Source organism: Propithecus coquereli, unplaced genomic scaffold, assembly GCF_000956105.1.
Source record: "Propithecus coquereli isolate 6110/MARCELLA unplaced genomic scaffold, Pcoq_1.0 Scaffold30, whole genome shotgun sequence".
NCBI classification, from domain to species: Eukaryota; Metazoa; Chordata; class Mammalia; order Primates; family Indriidae; genus Propithecus; species Propithecus coquereli.
The window spans coordinates 2,092,929-2,116,629 of record NW_012148619.1 but is presented as its reverse complement, the minus strand read 5'-3'; the positions used below and the strand labels follow the sequence as shown (position 1 = coordinate 2,116,629).

Sequence of the window (23,701 nt, the reverse complement as noted above, 5' to 3'; positions counted from 1 at the left end):
ATGGTTGGACAGACTCCAGGCGATCAAGTAACAGTGGCACTGTCCACTGGCAGAAGATCCAATTCTTCTGCCCCAGAAACTCAGAAGTGCTCATGACTCATCCTCTCCAACAGTACTAGAGAGAGTTCAGAAGCAGGACAGCTCCAATATTGAGACAGAACTTTGGCAACTCTACCTGGGTTGGAGAGTGGCAATTTAAGTGGATCCCAAACAAGGCCAACAGCATCATTAGCAAATAGATTTCAGCTTATGAGACATTTCCTGATGATTACCAGAGACTACCTGGAGTGCTGTGCTAAGAAGCCAAACCTTGGCTCAGGTACGGAGAGTGTTGTGATCTACTAGTGATGTCTGCATGGGCATTATATGGATCCCACGGATATCGCCCTAGGAGAGCAGCAAGCTTTTCTTGTTTATGTTTCTGACAGTTGTATGTAGGGTTCTCTGGGAGTTTAGCCGTTTTGGAATCTGGCCAGCTAGCCATACCAAGACTCCACCTCCTTCCAGAATAGTATAAAAGCAACCTCTCACTCAGAGGACACAGTTTGGTTGCTTGAGCCATTTCTTAGGATTCACCCCCATTGTATTTTCCCATTTCCCCAAGTGAAGTTAGATACTGGGAGTCAGGAATCTTCTCTGTTTGAACAAGGGCCAGACCTTCCGGCAAAGGGCCCCATCTCCACATCAGCTTCTTCATCTGCAAACTGAGAAGACAAAAATGGTGCCTCACCCATGGGGGTGATAGGAGGAATAACTAGCTAATGCAAGTAAAGCCTTTGAAGATGAAAGGGTTGTACGTGCATGTTAATTACAACTTTTATCAGCCCTGGAGCCTCTGCGTTCTCAGCTGCCACTGGGAGCTCTTGTGTGCTTCCCAAATGCAGACAGTAGCAGCATTCCACAGACTGGCCCCACTGGGTCCTGCTCGGAGCATCCTAGTCAAGAAGGCTGGATTCTGAACTCAGGCTGGCCAGCTCCCTCTGGGCCACTCAAGTTTCCCACCACTCATCCCGAGGGAAAAAAGTAGGCTCTCTACCTGGGCAGGTAAGATAAGATAGAACCAAAGTGTAAACAAAAGGCTCCATCAAGAGTCTACTAGAAATAGCCTGTGGGTAAGATTAGGACACTCTGCTCTAATTCCCACCCTGTGAAAGCCTAATTGTTTGACCTTGGGCTATTGGCTTTATCTGTCTAATGGTTGAATATACTGTGTGAACCTCCTGGAGATAATAATCCCTCTGCCTCCCCTAGACCTCTCCACCTTTGCCTGCTGGCGTGAAAGTGTTTTGTGCCGGTAGGCAGAAGCACGTGATGTAAAACTACAAGGTCCTATTATTACCTGAGGTAACTTTCGCCTCTATCTATGTCTCCTGTTGCTGGTTGACCCCAATCACTGAAACTGTATTCTTCGGAATGCTCACCAGTCTCCTCGGAGCTGCCATCCCCTCCTTATCTAGGAGGGCCCCGGGTTGGCTCAGGCTTCTTGGTTGTGCCCTTTCCTGAAGCTTGCAAATGCATTCAGGCTGGCGGGGGATGGGGGTGCACTGCCAAGGTGGCTCTCAATGACCTTGCTGGGGTAACCCAATAAAAGGGCTACAGGTGGGGATGGGATGATGACCAGATGCTTTGCCAGGGCTGATGGGGCAACTTAGAAGGTACAGGCTGAGCTGGGCCAACACAGCAGCATCAGAGTATGGGTTCAAAGAGGGAGAAGAGGAGACTAAGAGAAAGACCCTAAGTGGAAACTTATCATAGCTGGTGATGAAAAGCCAAAGATGATGGTGTGTCAGAATGGGAAGGGTGTTAGGAATTATGTAGCCCACTTGTTTTATTGGACAGATAAGGAAAGGAAGCCTCAAGGACTGCAAGTGACTTGCCCAAAGTCACACAACTAGTTAGAGGTGAAACCCTGGTCTTCTGATTCATCTAGTACTCTTTCTATTTTACCCTTTGAGACAATAGAGGAGAGGGCACTGAACAATGGGACAATGGGCTGACCAGGACAAGAAGACCTGGAGTGTAAAAAGAGTCCTGCTTTTTTTTTTTTTTTAGTGGCACAATGGGAAATACTGTAGGTGTTTAAGGTGTAGGCTTCACTGGAGCCTTCACTACACTTGGACCTGGTTCCCTATGCACTATCTTGCGCATCCACATTTGGCATTTGTTTTGATCCTTTTTGACATAATGAACATTTGGAAACCAGACAGTCCAAAGCAATCTGATCTGACTTAGCAGTTCTGTGAGCTGAGTTAATGATCAATGGTTTTCAAATGCTTCAGTTGTTCACTCAACACATACTGATTGAACACTAATATGTGTGCAGCGTGCTAGGTGCTGGAGATGCAACTTTAAACAAGAGAGGCAACCTCTTCTCTCATGAAACTTACAGTCTATCTGGAAGACAGAAAGTAAACAACTAATGATGCCTTTATTTAATTACACTTGTGGTAAGTGCTATGAAGAAGAAGCACGGAATCTTGGGAGAGGATGTAATAGGCAGATCTCATCTGATCTAAAGCAGCAGGGAAAGCCTCCCAAGACCCATAGGACGCATAGCAGTAACTATGTTTTCAGGATCCCTACGGTTCCTTGGGGACCCTACTTATTGGACTTCTCAGAGCCCCACCAACTCTCAGGACCAGGGGACAGTCTGGTGGGTGTGATCAAAGCTCTCCACGGCAGTGCTCGCTAGAGCAGCCTCTCTTCTGACTGTCTTACCATTGAGTCTTCTGAGTAAAAGAGCAAGAAAAAAAATTTTTACTTCTCAAAATTCTCGAAAGCAACTGGTTTATCACATCTGCCCTGTAATAGACAGTGGTGGGAAGAGAATCATGGGGAACTCCAAGCTGACTCAGGCTTTTAGAAGCACATGTTGGGGGAGCAGTGGAACTACTGAAGAAACAAAAGGTGTTATATTGTCTAGAAGTTATTTTAAGCCATGGGGGGAAAAATCTATCATTTACTTAGGGATCTTGAGTCAAATCTTAGCCATTTTATTGAAAGTTCCTTGGTTTGTGGCTGAAGCTTGGGCCCAGTTTGTGTGTAGGGGGTGGTTTGCAGGATGATTTCAATAGCCAAGCAGGTGCATCTCTTGGGGTCCAGGCAGGAGGAATAGGTGAGAAATCTGGGATACGGATAGCCAACCATTTGGCTCCAACAGCTTCACTCCTTTAGCTCCATTGCTGCTGGTGATGTCTTAGAGATGACCAGAGTGGACTCTTTCAGAACAGTGAGACAGATGTGGTGAGAAAGTAAACAAAAACATCACTTAAGATGCTTTCAGGTGAAGCACATGTAATAATAAAATATTTAAAAATCAGTAGAGTATAGGCACCAGTATAGTACAGTATAGAGTATAGCTCATCTAAATGGTTCATGTAAATGATTGTGTCTTGTAAATGAGAATAGATTCAAGGTTATTCCCCCAATGATGGTGATCATATCCTTCTCACTCACTTTTACTCAGACAGGCTTTCCGGGGTAGGAGAGATGGGGAGGGAGATACAGCTATTGTGATTGAATGTAAGCTACAACCCATCTATGCATCCAACCATGCTGTGTCCACAGTGTGATGTTATCACTCATGTATGTTTTGGTATGCCCCTGTCTCTACCTAGATGAATATCTCTGTAAGTAACAGAACAATCAACCCTCTTAAAGTCTGAGGATAGGATGATCCCAGGAACTCAATGATATTATCAAGACCTAGGTTTTTTCCCCCAACTTTCCACTCTACCACTCCCAGTGTCTTCCTGCAGTTTAGCACCCCTCATATTCCTAAACTGATTCTCACAGTTCCAGGCATCCTATGAAAAAAAAATAAATATCCAGCAGCAGAAGAAGGAATGCTTAGTCTCAAACATCTCTTCTTAAATTAAAGGAAATGGCTTTTCCAGAAACCCTTAACTGACTTCTCTTTACTCCTCATTGGCTGAATGAGGTCACATGCGCACATCTAACCAATCACTGGCAAGGAGAACTTGGACCACAGTGCTTGACTTAGACCAATCATGATCCACCCACTGGAGCAGAGAGTCAGGGTCTCACCTCCCCTGAAACACAAGTTTGAGATTTCTGAATAAAGTTGAGGTTCAGTTAGAAGAATTTTGTTGCATTAATAATGATGTTTGTTACAATGAGTAAGGCCCCAATGGGTATCCAGCCACCTGGTAGAGTTGTGGTTTGAGACTCTGTCTGGGCTAAAGAAAAAAGGTAAAGCTAAGTTCTCATGTTCCTGAGCCACACCCTCAACCTTTTTCTGAGCAGACACACCTCATGGATCAAGTTCACATGGGGGACACACTACAGTTTGAGGCTTTAGCTGGTCCGTGGCTTATACTCAATCATAATAGCTATAACTTTTTCCTTTCAAAGGAGAATCATGTCAGGGAATAACATCGAATCTGTTATAATTTACAAGAAATAGTCAATCTTTTGCACACTTGAGTACTTTATTATTAGAAACTCATTACTTGCAACTCATTTTTGCTATTGGAGCTGCACCATGCATGGGGACCACTGCTCTGTAGTGATCCATTAAAAAAGAATTACTATGACCTTGGATGAGCATCTCTTCATCTAAATTGTGAGATGATGACACTCGAGGGAACAGCAGGACACTGGCCTGCTTTTCTTTTTACTATACTCCTAGAGTGTTTTAATGTGTGTGTGAAGTGTTTTCAGCTCCATTATCTAATCCAGCCCTCACGTTAACTTCGTGGTTGGCATTATTGTCCTCCTATACAGGAGGGAAGTTTAATGACTTTTCCAAGGTCATTAAAGGTCAAGGTAATAGCTAATAAGTGCAGATCTGAACCCTAGTTTCTAGCTCAGAGCCGATGTCTATGTCACCACACTACATAGGTTTCCAGTAGACCTGACTTGCTTTCAAGGAGTCTAGAATTGACTATTGGATTTTATATTAATAATCACTCTTTCATAGGCAGGAGAAGTCCTTCCTAATAATTTCTTGGAATCAAAGCTCAAAGGTCCAACAACTTTACCTTTTAATAAGCCCAAAGATGAAAAGGAGGGTTTTCTGGGCCAGTCCCCTGCTCCATGCAGCAAGCTCGTGAATCTGTGTCACAGAGGGAAAGCCTTCAGGATTTTGTTAGTCTCCCATTCCTTTTTTATCACCGAAATATAGTTAAAGGATTTATGATTCTGCATCCAGGGATGTTTAAAGATGGACCTCAAGGATGTGATTGTTTCTTACACAGGAAGGGGGCTGGGTCTTTTAAGTATCTAATGATGAAAGAGCTGAGGAAATGGATTCTACTAAACCAAAATGATTTATGCTTTATTTTGAGGGTGAGTTTCCGGACCGCAAGTCTCGTTGAGCATTCAACTTGCTGGCTAGTTCCTAATTTATCCTTCAGTTCTCGGCTGAAATGGCATTTCCTCAGGGGGGGTTCCCTTGGGAACAGCAAACACTTCCCTCTAGACTAAGCTCTCAGCTCCTGCTGCACCTTGTATTTCTGTTACAGGGTTTATCATGCTATGTTGTCGACTTGTTTAATGTTGTCTTACCCTTTGGACCATAACCTTCATCGGGACAGTGACCTTGTCTGCCTCATCCATTCCCTCCCATGCCTACACGGTGCCCAGCACACAGGGGCACTGGAGGAAGCCTTGCTGAATCAGTGGGGTGGGGACCGAGATCCTCTTCTCTTTTCTGAAGGCCTGTATCCACTTCAATGCTGGGTGGTGGCGGTTTTGGTGGAATTGTGGCTTATTCTGGTGGCTTCAGCCTATGAATTCCAAATTCAGCTTTTTAAAAAACCTTGTTTATCTATCTATCTACCATCCCTCTCTATTATCTATTTACCTATTATCTATCTCTATCTACTTCTGTCTACCTCTCATCTGTCTGGCTATTATCTCTCCATCTGTTTATTGCTATGAGAACGAGAGACAAGTGCTTAAAAAGCACAGGAGGGTCAGCAAACAGGCCACCTCTTCTCTCCCTCCTTCCTCTGTATGGTTCTATGCCAGCCCCATTCCCTCACCGCCTCCTTGGCTGGCATCAGTCTCTTCCGCAGTTTCCCACAAAGGCACCACAAGGGAAGCTAAATATATGCAACATCTGACCACTCAAGATGTATGTGAAAGACAAGGAGGAAACATTTTCTTTCTAGGGAAGGGACAGCCAGGCCAGGTCTGGGGAGAAGACTTGGATACTCCACTCCTTGCTGGGCACAGAGGGAGGGGCTCCCCGTGGCTCGCTTCTGGGACACATTTGGGGCAGCTCTTCCTCCTTTCAAACAAGCATCATCAGATAGTCCCAGGCTTCCTTCAGGGCCATTTCTCATGGTAGAAGAGAGGAGTCTTATTATCTGCCTGAGCTTCCTGTTCTGTACATTGTTTGGAAGGCTAAAGTCAACAGCTGCTTTTGTATTCTGCATTGTTTGCATTGTTAAAGACTCTGGAAAACACATGTGGTTTCTTCTCCATAATGAGTTTCCCAGAGCCCTGGGAGATGTTCAGAAACAGGTCCCTCCTCAAATAGGCCAGCAGGGAACAGTGTCTCTCAGAGCCAGGTTCCCATCTTCCCCTGAAGGCTAGACTCAGAGTGTCTACGCCAGCCTGCACAACTGAGTCTCTGCGCTGGGGGGATTCGACTCTGGTGTCCTGGGCACTCGTGGAAATAGAGCCGAGTCCTGCTACTCACCAGTTATGTGGCCTGGAGTAATTTATTGAACTTCCCTGAGCCTCAGTTTTCTCATCTCTAACACAGAGTTCTAATCCTTATGGCTAAGGCTTGTGTAAGGACTGATGCAATCGCGTTAATGGAGCCCTTGGTAGATTGATCGGCGTGGAGTAAGCGTTCAACAGTAATCATTATGATCATTGTTAGGTGTAGACCTGGGACCTCTCCCCCCACTCTTCAGCCCTGGCTGTTCCTGCTGCACTTGGGAATGCTTCCAGCTGCCTTTGGAAGATTTTCAATTCCATTTCTGGGCAAAACATCAGCCAATAAAATCTCATTTAATTAGGTGGGGAGGGCACAGGAGAGCGCTGACGCCACGCATGTGCTTACTGGAACGACTGTTGCTGAGCAGATTGGAGCGGCATAGGATGTTCCGGGAACCTTGGTTCTTGCTGTCGCTGGTGAAAGTGAACGGGAACGGCACTCCGGGTCCTGTCTTTACTTGCACAATTACAGTCAGTCTCCCGGGCTGCTTGTCTCAGCAGGATAGGCCTCTTCCTGCCTTCTGTCCTGGCAGGGGATGGTGGGGCTGGAGGAAGAGATGGTGTTTTTCTCCTTTCGGTGGAAATATTTCTTTACTGTGCTGTTCCCCGGCCTCAGAGTACAGAGGGGCCCTTGGAGGCAGTTTAACGTGGTCGCTTCCTTCTCACTCTGGGAATTTTGGAGTTGCCCAGAGCCCACTTCCTCCCCAGAAGCCCAAGCTTAGAATTTCTTGGTTGGGGATGCGGGGCTAGCTTCTGAGTGCATAAAGTTCACACCTGTCAATAGTTTGGCTTTTTTTTTTTTTTAATCAGTTCTCAAATCTCTAAAAATACCTTTAAGCCTTTCACTGCTTAGTTCTGCTCTTCTCTGAAGAAAGGAAGATCTGGCCACTCCCAGCCACACCTCAGAAGTGAGTAAGGCTTTTGCACCCTTTAATAGCAGTGATTGCGTGTGTGTCAGGCTCTCATCTTGCTTTTAATTTTATGAGAGTGTAGCTTTGGGCTGCCGTTTGGGATGAAACAGCAGATTATTAAAGTGCAAATGATTTTTTTCATGGTGCAAACGCATTGTATATGAGAACCGAAGAGTCCCCTTGGTGTCAGAGAGAGCTGGGGCCAGTCGTCCACGGTTTTATCTTCCTGAGGGAGAAGGGGAAAAATTGGCATTGACTAAGCATCTGTTATGATCCAGACCCTACCCTGGTGCTTTAATGGGTATTTATTATCCCACTCCCATCAACTGCTCTTCAGGGTGTGCGGAAAATAGCTACTAAAAATGAGTGGCTGAATTTTATCAGAGCCACTTTACAGGCTGGGAAACTAAGGCTCATAGAGCGGGGAGGCGACTTGCCTGAGATGGCTCAGCTCTCATGTCGTGGGGCTGGAATTCAATTCAGAGCCCCCCATCCCTTGTAGTACCACACTGCACATTCCCATTCAGCTTTTGGGGTTAATCCTGTTCTTCCATGCCCAGAACTGAGGCTTTGAAAATTCAAGGCATCTTCTTTTCTTGAGCATTTGGATTTTTCTGGCTGCTTGAGAATTAAGGGGCTGAAAACAATTCAGAAGTGTGGGGAGGCATCTTCAGGAGAGGAGGTGGTGGGAACTTTCCTCTCTGTGCAGTGAAGCCTCTGAGACCAGCGAAGATCAGGAAGCCAGTGGGGGTGTATCCTGATTCCCCACTGTTCAGGTGGGGGCTGCCCAGCAGGAGGGTTGTCTCAGGACTGAAGAATGGTTTGGATTGGCCCAAGATGCTGAAATTCCCTGCAGGGAGCACTGGGACTGTTTGTAGTAATTTAGGAGGAGTCTCCCTAAGGAAATCAGTAACTGCTGCCTCTCTCTTAATTGAAACCATTCTTTCCCTCCAGCTTCAATGGGGCAGGTTCTAATCTCTGTGCTGAAAGGCGTTTATTTGGTGTAATACGAGAGCAGGATGCAGGTAACACTCTCCCTCGTGTTTTGTCTATTGTCTCCTTTTGCTGGCCAGTCCACTCTGCCTGACGCATTCTTTACACCGTAGCCACTCTGACACCAGAGCGAAATGCCACTGCTCTGCAGGCAAGAGGCAGCCACTCGGGTTCCTCGAGGGTTTGGAAAGTAAGTGAGAAAGAAATGTAGACTTCTCCCTCTGGAGGCAGAGGGCTGGGTTGGCTGGGAACCTAGAGGTCTTCAAATTCAACTTCTTCCTTGTTTGTTAAAGAAAATGAGTCCTGGGGAGATAAAGTGACTTCTCCAAGTACTCACAGCTTATCAGTAAGAAGCCTGGCACTAAACGCCAGGTCTCAGGACTTCCAACCTAATGCCTTTCCCACCAAACCAAAGAAACATTTATTGGGCCATCATACTATATGTCAGATGCTGCGGATATAAAGATGGATAAGGCATGGTCCCATGGGATTCCATTTTCCTCATATGGGTTGATACCACTTGAGGCAGGAGGCAGGGTTCTTCCTAGACTGGTGTTTTATAGGTAGACCCCTGTTCCCTTCTCTTGTCTTTCTCTTTCTCTCTCTCCTCTATCACCCATCTATCTCAGTCTATCCTATCTATGTGTCGATCCATAAAGAGAGAACACATATTATATAGAGTAAGAACCCATGTTTCAGGATAATTAGGCTCCTGGCTTCTAATTAACTGCAGGTCTGGAGATCTTGTGTGGCCATAACCAAGGATACAGCAAGTGGCTGACCAGTTAATGAAGAATTAAGTTAGAGTGAGAGGCACTTTACGTTTAAGCTGCCTTAAATGCACCTTAATCTTTGAGATGATTAGCTAATATCTATGAAGTACTAGGCACTTTGCTAAGAGTCAAGTTCTTTGCTCGGTGCTTTAGTTGTATTACCTCACTTAATCCTTAAAAGCACCCCATGAGAAGGCATGACCTTCACTTTACTAATGAAGAAACTGTGGCTTAAAGGTTAAGGAAACATCCCTCAAGAGCTCACACTGGGACGTGGACCCAAGTCTTCCTGATGTAAAAGACTGTGAGTTTGGCCACTATGATCTGACAATACCATGGGGTGAATTGCTCCAGTCACCAGTTATCAGTGACTGTGAAATAATGGATGGCATAGTTGTCAGGGGGCCAGGAGAGTCTCGTAAGCCTTCAGAGGGCTTGGGAGTGGACACACGGCAGGTACTGTCTGCTGGGCTGCTGTGTAAATCTGTCTGATTTGCCTTGAATTTCTGGGCTAGACCCAGAAGGGGCAGATGCAGCCCCACTTACACCAACTCTGTACCCAGCTTGTGACCCAAACGGAACTCTTGCCCCTAAAGCCACGTAATTCGGTTGTCGCAGTTTTTGCCTTCCAAGTCTCCTTTGTCTACCCTACTAAGTCCAAATTCTAGGGACATCTCCTTATGGACCCTGGAAGGCAAAGATGAATTCCAAATCTGATTTAATCTGGGTGTGTGGGAGGGGAAGTACATTTCCTTTTGCTGGATATCCAAGACCACCAAAAGCCCTATAATGAATAAGTAAACTATGTCCATAAGGTTGTAGAAGAGTGAGCCCCAGACCACACTGACCACCTGTCAAAGCAGCACTGTCATTCTCAATTATAATATCCTCTTTCATTTTCTGTATAGCACTATCAGTACCTGAAATTACCTTATTCATGTATTAATCGCTTACCTCTATACCATCTCCTCACACTAGAAGATAAGCTCTTGGAGGGCAGGGATCATGTCTGTCTCTCCAGAAACCAGGATGGTATCTGGCACATAACATCCATATCTTATAGACGCTGCTGTGAATCCACACCTTGCACCATGCCCTCTGGGGACTAATGGGCTTTGGGAGGCACAGTTTTCACAGGAGGAGGCCCAGCTGTCCTCACCCTGACGTTTCTAGAGCTGCTGTCCAATGCCTGTGGTGAAAGAACGGGCCTTCTCCAGGTGTGGTCTCTTGTCATGCTCGGCAGCCATTTATGTGAAGGAAAATCAGACATTATTTTTTTTGACAACTCCACAGACGGGCCATTTGGAACTTCCTCCATTTCCAAGTCTCTAGATCTTTGCATGGGCCGTGTTCCTTAAAAGCAGGAAGTTATGTTTGGCCTGCTCCAGCTGAACGTGAAATGGTAAAGATTTTGGTCCAAACCCTGTGGCTTGAATTGGGTTTAAAAGCTTGTCAGGAATGAATTCTCTGGAGCTTGGCATTTGAGACTGGCATCTGCTGTTACAGCTGAGATTTCAGGGACTGAAAACTCAGGAAGAGGTGTGAATTAAAAGCTATGAGTTCACAGGGTAACTGGAACTGTAGAAATCCTGGAAATCTTTTGGCCCAGATTTTTAAAATATCCCCACAATCCAGCCCCTCCTTCTGTAGCGCTTCTGCTTTGAAATGTTTGCGTAACTACCACAAATATCTGCAGAATGAGCAGCGAGTGCTAGGGTTCTTAGACTGGGAGGGGCACCCTGCCTCTTGTGCGTGTGTGCTTGCGCGCATGTGAAAAGGGAAAGAGGATGAGAAAAGAGAGAGATCGAGTTATTAAAGCGTGACCTGGCGATTTCCGAGCCCTCTGAATTCAGAATCAGTGGAAATCTAGAACTCCACTTCGTCACTTGCAATACTTTGTTGTTGCAAATGAATATTTTTGCAGCTACGTTACTTTGCTGCTGAAGTATTTGAAGAGGAAAAGGGTAACCTAAAGCCATGACTCTTGTTCTGTCTCAATCCAACTGTAAGTCAGTATTGGTTGTAAAGTAAACTGTAGGTCAAGGCTACTGGCCACCAACTGCCAAGGTTTATAACTGACTTACTTTTCTTCTGCACTGCAGCTGGCTCGTGGTCATTCCCAGAAAAGCACGCACACTCACCGGGTTGCATCCGGATAGGCTTCTTTGAGTCACGGCGAAAGAGGCCACTGGCGATTGCAAGGCACTTTAGTTCCCACTGGAGTGTGACTGGCATTGTGCCCCCTATGAATTGAAGTGGTGGTGTGGGGGAAGGGGTTAAAAAGCATCAAATTATGGGCTAGCTGAACCAGATGCCATCTGTCCTGGGAAGAGCAGAGGTAGTGACCTGTCTACTCTCCCAGCCAGGCAGAAATCCAATCCATTCATCGAGCATTTCCTCTTAGTGTGGTCCCCAGAGGGTCAGCCCTATTTAAGCTCAGGCCTCCTAAGTCCCAGTGCAGGGCTGATTTTTCTGTGAAATTCTCCTCATCTCCTCTGGTCTGCTAGCTTCCACCTGGGAGGAGAGAGTAGTAATCTGCTCCCATCTTCCAGCTGTATTTGCACGACATTAGTAAATATTAACCCAATAATGTTCAAACTACCTGAGAAGAGGCATGATTCTGCTTCTCACCTGCCTCTTCCTGAAGTCAAGTGCTGCAAAGAGAGAGGCATTGGCATGTGGCAGCTGAGAAAGAAGAGATCGGTCTATCTGACCCGTGATGGTGCAACCTTGCAGAGGTTTCTTAACCTCTCTCAGCCTCAGTTTTCTTATCTGTGAAAGGTTTGATGATAGCAATAGTACTTACCTCGTGTGATATTGCAGGGTTTCAATGGGCTAGTCCAAGCACCTAGCACTGAGCCTGGCACCTAGCAGGTGCTCTTGTGTTAACATGACTGGGCAGCCCAGCCAGGGGCTCAGCAGTAGGAGTGTCCTAGACACATCCCTTAGCCCATAGTTCACTTGCATTTCACGCCCCCAATATGAGAATCTGCATATCCCAGGCAGAGGGGTGTGACTTTGGTAAACTGGGTCTTGGCTGAAAGACCAGGTGTCATCCTGGGGTTTGACTCCTTGGCTCTTGCCACTTTCCTAGTACGATGTTGGATCAGTTGTACTCTGAGCCTCACTTGTTTCATCTGTGATGTGGGGATGACAATTTCATGTCAAGGTGCTCTGAGAATCACGTGGCATAGCATCGTTAAGGCCTCCAGCCTGCGGTCCAGCACAGAGTAGCAGCTCCGTGCATCCTGGACTCTTTTCTTTCTCACTTGAGAGGGTGCTAAAAGAGGCAAGCAAGAGGGAAGAATGTCAAAGTTGGAGATGCCCTGGGCTGTGTGCTGAAGTTGGGCTCTTGGGGGTCGGGGGTGGCCTTTTGCTCCTCTTTGTCTAGGTGGTTCCGTGTTGAAGGACAAGTAGGCTTACTGCAGTTCTGATTCTATAGTCACGGTCAAGTCCACTGTTTACCCAGCGCGTGTCCCTGTAGGGTAGGATTGGACACTGAGGCTTTGCCATCTTTTCTCTGTGTGGTCAACTAGGGACAATCTTGATGAAGAACTTTAAGATGCAAGGCATTTTTATTCTCGATACTGAGGGGAAAAAGAATATAAAACTACTCACATGAAGCCTGTGTCACTTACGGTATTTTTACGCCATGCATTTCATTTGGGCTGCAGGACCCTGTGCTAATTTCTCTGACTGTTTCTAAAGCCAGCACATGGGGGGACTTACCCTCCTAGGGCTTCCAGTGCCTTGGAGCCCCTGGCACATTACAGGACTTACTAAGTGGTGGCTGTCATCGCTATGATTGGCCCCTACCGCCGTGTTTTCCAGACTGTTCCACCCAGCCCCCTAGGGCTTTGTGGAGGGCGTCAGGACCATGGGTGGGCTGGGGTGGGTGCTGGGCATGAATTAGCATCTGGGGGAACAAGGCTCTGGGTCTGCCCCTCCACCCTCACTCCAGCTCCCACGAGGGAAGCTCTACTTTTAACCATCTTAAATATCATGGTTCTGCCTAAGACATCATGGCAGGGAGAGGAAGGAAAGTCTGAAAACCATCATGCCCCTCTCTGAGTGCTGCCGCTGCTCCTTTTGCCTGTTGACAGCCCTGGCTGCAAGAGCAGCACCACAGGTGAATGGAAAAAACCAGCAGACCTGGAAAATCTAAGTTTATCAAACTCTCCGTTAAGACTCTTGAATCTCAAACTCTTACTCCTTTGTTTCTTTATCTGTTAAACGGATCCCTAGCACCTACCCTCTGGGCCACACCGGTCTGCTTTTGGGTGTGAAAGTGCTTCGTGGTGGGTGAAGACAACTGGTAGGTGCCGAGATTACCAAAGCCTGCTGTGCTGTGATCCCTTCTGTTCTGTTGAGGGTGGAGCCCAAAAGCGTCTCCATTCATACGGGGTTTTGGAGAAGCTTTCTGGGATTTGAATACCGTCCCAGGTGTGCATGGCTACACTCCCACTTTTATCCCACAAGCTCCAAAGCTTTCGTAACTTCTTATTTCATCCTGGGAGGTAGAAAGGCTAGATGTGCCTGGGGGGAGCACAGGTTCGGTGAGTTATTCAAGGTCACATAGTTTATAATTAACAGGATTTAGACTCGAGCTAGTGTACCTACTCCCAGGTGGGAGACCCTGGTTCATCAGCCCACCGGTGACCCATTAATCACCCTGGAAATGGAGATATTACCTGTGAGTAACAGTTTCTCAGCCTACCTCAACTCTCATGAGATATTTCCCTCAACCCGAAGTGAACCAGTTCCTCAAAGTGCCAGCTACAGTCCTGAGCAGGAACTGTACACTAATTAGGTGATGTCACAGTCATTGTGACTACCTGGGGGGTGGGGGAAGAACACACACATTACAAAACAAAGTGGAACCATCTTTTTTTTTTTCCTACTTGCAACAGGAAAAACCCTATGTGGGCCCCAGAGATGCTTTTTCATTTCATTTACCACATCCTGGGTTTGTGCTTGTCAATCTGCTAAATCAATAAGAACCGAAAAAGAAGAAAACAAAGATTTTGAGCCCGGAGGATTTCCTGATCGCCATGGCAACACACAGGGGAACACATTATGGTTTCTGTCCCTGGAGACTCCCTCGCCAAAGGCCCCTTGGCCTACAGAATTCTTGTGCAGTAGAGGAACCATTCTGGGACACATACTCTCCTTTGCCAGAAAGACTCTGTTAGATCCAGGACCGGGGGTGGGGGTTTAAACAGATTCTCCATACCCTCTCCCTTCCCAAGTCCTCCCGTCACACAAGGAGGCAGAGACAGGGCCTCTCTTCCAACTCTGAAAATGACCCAAGATCTTTCTAGACTATGCATTGCATTTGGGCATTTGGTGGCCTTAGCTGAAGGGCCAGTGTAACAGTTGAGAGAAACTTCGGCATTTGTCTCTGATAGAGTGGGTGTGACCGGCCCCTGTTGGTTCAGCGTTGGCTGCCATTACAGGCTCTGTGCTCCACAGACAAACGGCTGAGAGGTCAGGGGCCCCTGGTAGGCGCCAAGAAGTTGGGGTACATTTCCTTTCTAAGTGCCAAGTAATGAATAGTTCAGTTGAAAGCAACCCAAGACACATTCTGGAGGAAGTTCTCTGGGTATGATTGTGCATGACTGTGTTCTCTGCTCATTAAACCCTCATCCGCCTCCAGGGCAATTCCGGGAGAGACTGAGTCACTCAAGACTCATGGTCTGCACTGGGCAGCCAAGGGCGATTCGGCCACCAAGTGTGATTTTGGCCTCATTCACAAGTGGATGCTGAACAATACACCCTTTCACGAGGCGCCCATCACATGGGCATCAGGAGATGGGGGCAAGTGATGCTGGGCAGAGGGAAGGCTGCTGGCCTTTTGGACTGGCAGGCCTGGGGGGCAGCAGGGGCTCTAATAGCTAGAGAGACTCCAAGATAGAAACTTCTGGGCATGGAAGACTTCAGACAAATGAAAAACAGACTTCTTCATGTCCTCTTACGACAGTAGGTTGTAGCTTTATTGAGAACAGCTTGCTCAGACCTCTTACAAAAGACAGTTCAGTAGCAAGAGAGCTGAACTGAGAGTCAGGAATCTGCATTGATGGACCCCTGAGATTTTGCTTTTCTCATAACTGGCTGGGGGACCATACTCAGTCATTCTGGATTTTATTTCCTCTGTGTCATAAGAGACTTTGGTTAGAGGCTTCCTGTTGTCCCTTTCGGCTTTGTATATAGATGATCCAATTAGCAATAATGCTTTAAAAACAAATAGACATTGGCCTCTCCCCTCTCTACTTCTGATCAGAATCAGGTCAGTTAGGTTTGTGAGTTGTGTAATCTGTTTTGGACGTGAGCTCAGCAAATCAGAGGACAGAAATAGAATCCTGGCTGCTGAAAGATAAACACTGCAAAAATGAAAACTCTGGAGAGCTCACCAATGCTTCTGGCTGTCACTGCCCAAGGGGTTTGTGTGTGGCTGCCTCCCAGGAGCTGGATCACCTTGGATGCTGTCAGCCCAGAGTGCCATGCTCCAGCTAGATCAACCGGACGCCTCAGCCTGGACAGTCTAGATCTTTGAGTTTGGCAGCAGACATCTCAAAATGTCACAAGAACAGCTTGTGGTATGGCAGCCCATCCCTGGGCCAAGACTGAGTCCCAGGGTCCTCTCCGCATTCTCTCTGCTTGGCCACGGCCAGAGCATTCAGGCTGTGAGGGGCAGGAGGCCCGAGGGCTGTAGTTGGGGTTGGACCCTCAATTCCCAAGGGTATCATGGGAAGACCAATGGGTAGAATCAGAGAGAGGGAGCTGGCTCATTGCTGGGGAAAGCCAGTGAACGTTGAGACTTCAGAATCTTCTCCCCAGAAAGAGAATGGAAGTTCCATGAGTGTAGATTTTTTCACTGAAGCCTTACCAAGCCCTTGGGCAAAGTCCCTGCCCCTTTAAGCCTTGTGGTCCAAAATTGAGAGACCTCTGATCTTAAAATAACATTCAGTAAGTTCAGATTATTTTCTCGAGAGCTCTCTTTTAATGATCACCTCTCTGCACTTTAAAAATCACATGGAGTTTCCTGTGGTTTTGGTATCTGTCCTGTGCGTAAGCTACAAATGAACAGTGCAAGGTCATCAGCCGGACTGCCCAGTGTGGAACCTGGGCCCGCCGGTGACTAGCTCAATTTACTTAATGTTTCTCAACGACTCAGTTACCTCACGTGTAAAATGGAGATAGTAGAAGTGCCTACCACATGGGACTGTTGTGAGAACTAAAAGAATTCTTAGATGTGAAGTGTCGAATGCCTTGAGCCCAGAACAGGCACTCATACGTGCTTGCTGTTATAATCACGGCCCATGACAAGTGAGCCCTGGGAATTTGACAACAGGAGCTGGCCTTATTCCCCTCTTCAAGATAAAGCAACTTCTCCAGACACATCCTACTCTGGACCAAATCAGGAAAAAAAAAATATATATATATATAATTCTGCCTCATCTGTCTTGAGGAGATGACAGAGAGGGAGGGACCAGGCACACCTGGGCAGATCATGTTAGAAAACAAATTCATCCATTTTGGACCATCTGGAAAAGCCTGGTTTGGAGGCCTGACAGTCCTCTCTCTGGGCGTAGTATCATGTAGGTTGTCTTCTGGTGGTCTTCGTGTGGGATGCACTGCGTTTGCTGTCCTCTCTCAGGACATCTGGCCTCAGAAATGGCCCTGAGATGGGACGTAAGCATTGTTGAGATGATGGCTTGAAAGTTCAGACAGATAAAGCCAGTTACAAAACTGAAAGTTGCTCCCTGAAACATTTGCTTTCAGGGAAAAGAGCAAATGTTCGTAGAAGTAAAGTTTCGGATTAAAGACATTTTGAGTGTCCAGTGGGGAATTCTCAACAGAGACCAGCTGGTCATTTTTTAGGTGTGACGTCAGGAAGCGACCTGATAGGTGATCCTTTTGCACCCCATAAGCCTGTTTGCCTTGGGAGGAGAGCAGAAAGAGAGCATTCATTCATTCATTCATTCAACATTTGTCTACCATGGGTGGCTGTGCTAGGTACCGGGAATATAATGTGGGGAAGAGTGACATAATTCCTGCTGGCATGAAGCACACAGGGAAATTCCAAAATTCTAGAATTCTGGAATTTCTGATTGCTGAAAAGACCTTGGAAATAACAATTTCTTGTAATTCTTTACCTGGTTGTGTCACAGACTTTGAGAAACCAATAAAACCCAAAGACGCTGCCCCACCTAAACACCTACACACACATACACACACACACACACACACACACACACACACACGAATGCATGCACACACATGCACACAGTCTTGCATACAATCTCACAGGTTCATAGACACCTTGAAGACCAACTCCTGGATTCCAGGTTGAAGACTTCTTGCTACCCAGCTCCATCGCTAGGCACCTATGTGAACCACTGTCACTCCTCAGGAAAGTTTGGGGAGATGTAGAGAATGGCAACTTTGTGAAAATTACACAATGCTCTCTCCCTAGGAGAAGATGTGATTTTCTACCACTTAGAAAATGACTATGTAGACCAAGAAGCTATCCCTTTAAGGCTCTATCATCTAGGCAAAGTTTTGAAAGGTGCTGAGCAATTTTATTAGAGAGATCTATCTTCTTGACCTGAGGTTTAGGGGACAGAATAGATAAAATTAATGGTGGATGGGCCAGCTGTGGTTTGTCCAAATGATAGTGAATTTAACCAGGAGCCTGCATAGTCGGCAGCATAGCACAGAGGTTAGGACCCAGACTCTCCCACTTGGATGACTTTGGGCAAGTTACTTCACCACTCTATGCCTCAGTTTCCTTGTCTTTAAAATGGGTTTGGCAATAGTGCCTACCTGACAGCATTTCTACGAGAATTAAATGAGTTAATGTATATAAGACGCCTAATGAGTATGCAATACCCGCTGGCTCTAATTATTAACTGTCAAACACCATATCAAGTGTTTGACCTACCTTATCTCATTTCAGAATCCCACAAACCCTGAGAGATTGGCATTGTCACCCCATCAAGGAGGAGGCTGACTGTCAGAGAGATTAAGTAACTAACTAGCTGTCTAACCTGGAGTGAGTGGCAGGGGCAGGATTTGAACCAGGTATGGGCAGGTCCAAACTAGAGTGAACTACCGACCTTCATGTAACTTTGGTGCTGGAGACTAGCTTTATAGAATAAAGAAACTCTCTTGGAGAGCTCCTTTTTCTAGCCTTCCTGACAGCTCCCTAGCAGACCTCTTCCCACAGGGGCAGATGAGGTTCCTAGATGCTGGGCCCGGTGATGATGAACCCCTGAAGGTCCAGTGGCATTTCTTCCTTGGGGAGGCTCCTCTCCAAAGCCAAAAGTGGCCTCAAACAGTCACTGTTTTCCGTCGAGCCCATTCTGTCTCTCAGAGGGAGGGACTTGGGACAGTTTACTCATTACATGATTCGGGAGATTTATTGGAGACCAGAGGACTCAACGGAAAACATTCTTGATTTATTTCCAGCTGGAAGGGCTTGTTTGAGAGATGCAATCAGCCATTTATATTAGCCTCTTTAGTCAAAGTGAATCCTGAATCACAGAGGTCTCTGTTTCTCGGGAGAGACACGCAAACATCAGAGAAGTCCTGCCTCTCTGCAGTGGTTTGCAGGGTGGGTAGCGCCATTGGCAGAGACCTTGGCACACTGTGCAGCAGTGTTCTGTGGTCTGTGGCTGCTCACGCCTCAACCTTACCTTAACTCTACTCAAACCTTGGGAATATTGGCAGTGATGCTTTGGGGATGTTGAGAGGTCAGAAAAAGTTACCTAAACTGAGGTTAGGAGTAGTAGCCAAGTGGTTAAGCCTGTGGGCTCCTGGTACCAAGACTGGTTGGGTTTGAATACTGGCTCTGCCATTACCACCTCTGTGAAGCCAGGGCTATTTCTTTTCTGCCCCCCACTCCCATGCCTTAGTTTCTGTATCTGGAAAGTGGGGATAATAATATTACCCCTCATAGGGTTGTTTTAAGGATAAAATGAATTAATGCTCCTAAAGTGCTTAAAAGAGTACCTGCCATATACATTATAGGTACACAGTAAGTATTAGCCAGTATTATTACTTTGGCGTTATTAATACCCTCTGGGGTAATAATTTGGGTTTGCACAGGTGTTAAGGAAACCTGATGGAATGTCTTCATACCTTATCAAGGTTTAAATGATACACAGCCCTGAAATCTTTGGTCCCTTTTAAGGCAAGAGGGGCCCAGAGGAGGGGAATTGTGAATACTCATAGGATAGTTGTCCTGACATGAAGAATTTGTTACCATCATTGCAATTCCTCTATTTCTAAAGACCATCAGGGTTATGAGCTGGACTTTTTCACAAGATGAAGATAAATGTAAGCTGTGGAATTTTTACTTTCAGTAGAATTTCTTCATTCATTCAGCAGCCCTTTGCAGACACCTACAATGTGTCAAGCCCTGTTTAAGCCTCCAAGCCCAGGAAGGCTGAAGGTTGGGTTTATCTCTTTCATCCTGTATTGGCTGATCACATGCACATGCAAAACCACGTACTCCCTTGCATACACACATGTGGACACACTCACACAGTGCACGCATGTATTGGCAATGAAGTTATGTTGCCTGCCGCACAAGAAACTCCAGGGATTTTACTCAAAAGTCCGAGCCTGCATTGGTTCCTCTTGCATTTGCATATTCTGTCTTCCAGGTGGCAAGCTAGAAATGATTTTAATAAGAAAAAAACTGCCGTTTAGCTTGCAACCACTGTCCATGCCTCAGACTTTATTTTTAACCTGAGTGACGGCAAGCACCTGGGCTGGGTGCGGGCCAGTAGTTTGCTACTCCTGGCGTCCAGCTGAAGTCTCTCCGATCAGCCTTACCTCCAAGAAGCTGATTGGGATGCTTTATTTTTCTTTCATGTGCTCGACAAGGAAGAGGCCCTGGAAGGGCTGTCATGCAGAGTGACAATTTCCCTTTGTGAGACTGGCCAACTGAGGCCCAAGCTGAAAATGTCAGTGAAAACAAATAGTATTGCAAAAGGGCCTTGAACATTTCCCTCCGGTGTGCTCTTGGTGCCTTGTCGGCCAAGTGTTGCGTGAGTGTCTTACGAGGATGCCATTAGACCGGAAAAAGAATAAGCTACACAAAAACATGTTTTCTCCATTTCACCAAGTTCTGATGTTTGGAGTTTTTTAAGCACCCATCTGTTATGGATGCAAACAAAAGAAAAGAAAAATAATTGACATTGGCTTATGTCTTTGCAGGCTCTATTTCTTATTTGTTTTTACTATTTTCAGATAATATAGAATTTCAACAGTTCTCTTATCTCATTTTGCATTTGTCAGACACTGTCTTCTAGTGGTTGAAACCTGCTTCCTCCTCAGGAAGGAGAAAGCAGTTGTTGCCTGTATCATTCACTAAAAATGACCCTATCTTTGTCATTATTTAACAGCTGTTTAGATGTGCCTCTCTTCTTTCTCCAGTTGTGCTAATGATAGGAAAGAATCCCGGGGCACATAATAAAGTGGTTCAAAGCGTGGGTTTTGGTGTTAAACAGATAGATTTCCAGCTCTGCTACTTAAGAGCTGGGTGACTTTGAGAAGTTGTTTAATTTTCCTGACCTTCAATTTCTTCACCTATAAATAACATATACATATTTAATACATAAAACTCACCTCTCAGGGTTCTGGTGAAGATGATGCAACCCAGAACCTCAGAGGTGCTGGGTACACAGGGACGCTGCAGTAGTAGGTCTCTTCTCTTATTTCTGTCAACTCAGAGAAGTAGAATGAAGCAACTGACATCCAGGAAGGAGTCAGTAGGCTCTAGATAGAAATACTTACTTCCTTGGGCAACTCACTTCTTAATTTTCTCATTGGTAAATATGTAGAATCTTCTCAGACACCTTTGGACCTGTGCAAGGAAGAGATGGAGTCTGGGTTAAAGTCACTTACGTTGGATTCCAGGCCTGGCTCTTAACTAACACAGAGTGGTGCCTGGCCTAGCACCTAGGCCATGGCCCAAAGACAGTGTCAGCCTGTCTACTTGGATAAGGACTGTCATTGAGACCCAAGAGAGTGCTCGGGAGGAATCAAGCTTCACCAGGACAGTCTCAATGACTTAACCTTTCTGTGTGGAGTTTACTCAAGTGCAAATGGAATAATGTCGTTCCAGAAGAATAACGAATTTTCAGTTAAGGTCTTTGAAGTCTTTTGAGATTGTGACACAGGATCAAGTAGAACAGGATGATTTCCAGCTTCCTCTTGAGATTTCAGATTAATATCTACAAAGCTCACAACAGACCTTGTAGAATTCTTTACCCAGCTGATAGCAGTTGGTTCCATTTTCAATGTCATTAACTCTTGGGAGAAATAGCAGGTCTTGGATTTTGTCAATATATTAAAAGCGTGTTTTTGAGGAAATTTCAATGAGTCATTTATTTATTCAGTAAATACTTTTTGAGCATCTACTCTCTGTTGGGCACTGTCGTGTTGGAGAAACAGCTGCAAACAAGTAGAAGGCCGTGGCTTTCTCAGAGCTTTTATTGCAGGAAGGAGAGAGGACAATAACCATGTGCATAAACAGATGAACACATTGTTGTGAAGACACAATAGCCAGATGAGGAGCGGGAGAGGATGGGGGTTGAATAAGGGTGTTTAGGGAAGGACTCTAAGGTGAGGTGACCTGGAGTTGAAATTCTGAATGGCAAAAACGAACCACCCAGGTGACAGAGGGAAAGGCAGACAGACATAAATGTTCTAAGATGGGAAGGAGCTCAGAGTGACTGAGGGAATTGAAGGAAAACTTTGTTCTTAGAGCAGAGCAAGCTACTTCGACGTTAGAGAGGGATGCAGGAGCCAGATCATGTTGGTCTTGGCCATGATAAGGAAACTTATTCTGGGGCAACCAAAAGCCATCAGAGGTTATAAGCCAGGGAGCAACAGCACTTGATTGTGGAAAATGCTTGTCATACAGGATTAAGTGGAAAAAAGGCCCCCAACACTAGAACTGTGGAATTAGTACTATTTCCGCTATACAAATGTGTGTGTATATATTATATATAATATGTGCATATATATCATGTATGTGTGTGTGCATGAGCGTGTGTGTATTCAATAAAAAAACCGGAAGAAGATACAGCAAAATGTTTGCTATAGTTTTCTTAGTGGTGGACTTGTTTTCCTTTATTATTTCCCTGAATTTTGTATATTTTCTGTGAGTTTGTATTACTTTAATCGTCGAAGTAAATCATGTCTTTTGAAACCTTTATTGAAACCTTTTGAAACCTGATGGAGAGAATGTAAGAATGAGGCTACTTTAACGTGTCTTATCTTAGATTTGAGCTTAATGTAATGGCGCTTTGGAATGCTGGAGTGAATTTTGAAGGCTCTGGCCAGTCGAGAATTGTATCTGGCTTTTTAAGGAGTATATCCTAAAATGAACTTCTTACTGTTCCCAAATTATTTATGCAAAAGAATCTTAACATTTCTGTTTCATCCCACAGATTTAAATATCACCTGCCGCTACTCAGGTGTATTCCATGTGGAGAAAAATGGTCGCTACAGCATCTCTAGGACAGAGGCAGCTGACCTCTGCAATGCTTTCAACAGCACGCTGCCCACCATGGAACAGATGATGCAAGCCCTGAGCATTGGCTTTGAGACCTGCAGGTAAGGGACCAGCACCCGGGCACTGGGGAAAGCCAGTGGCCTGGCCCCAGGGGGAAAAGGGGAGTTAGAGCCAGAAGGCTCCTCCCTGACAGCTGAATGGATAATTGCCAAAAGAGTCGGCCCCGCCTATTAATTTGGCCAAGTCAATCTGGAACCTGTAGGACAACTGGAATTTAAAGTCGGCTAAAGACACCTTTATGAGTCATGTAGGGGGAGCCCAGAGGAAGCCACTAAGGGTCATATTGGTTGGAATCTTCCTGTCTATTGTGCTTCCACAGCGCTCTCCTGGCTTTGAAGAAGCTGCAGGATCATTGTCGGAACCACAAGAAAATGTAAACCAAATAACAGTGTTTAAAATAAATATGTGGCTGGTAGAGCCTTGGCCCTGCAAGACTTGGCTCCAAGAAGGTTTTTCAAACAACTCTCTCTCTCTCTCTTTCTCTCTCTTTGGTTTCTCTTCTGTGTTGCTGTGATTTGAGAAAGTAAATAAAAAGGCATGAATATTATTAAGATATATTATATTAAGATATACTATTATTAGGAGGCTTGAGAGGTATCTCAGTGCTCCATAGAAACTTCTTCAAACTGACTGGTTCCAGGAAAATCATAACAGGGAAAAGCCTTATTTTTTGAATTTCCGGTGGCCCTGAGGTGAGTGGTGCATGGGAAGAGCAAGCTTGGCAACCACCACCATGAAGT

The 23,701-nt window shown here is 45.7% G+C and overlaps 1 protein-coding gene across 13 annotated transcripts in view; it reads left to right on the top strand.

Moving 5' to 3' along the window:
- Window positions 1-23,701, top strand: part of CD44 (CD44 molecule (Indian blood group)) — an 83,176-nt gene that overhangs the window by 11,232 nt on the left and 48,243 nt on the right. For all 13 annotated transcript variants that reach the window (XM_012649622.1, XM_012649621.1, XM_012649619.1 and 10 more), the window contains exon 2: window positions 22,837-23,002. In XM_012649622.1, the coding sequence (XP_012505076.1) occupies window positions 22,837-23,002 (166 nt within the window). The remainder of the gene's footprint in view (window positions 1-22,836; window positions 23,003-23,701) is intronic.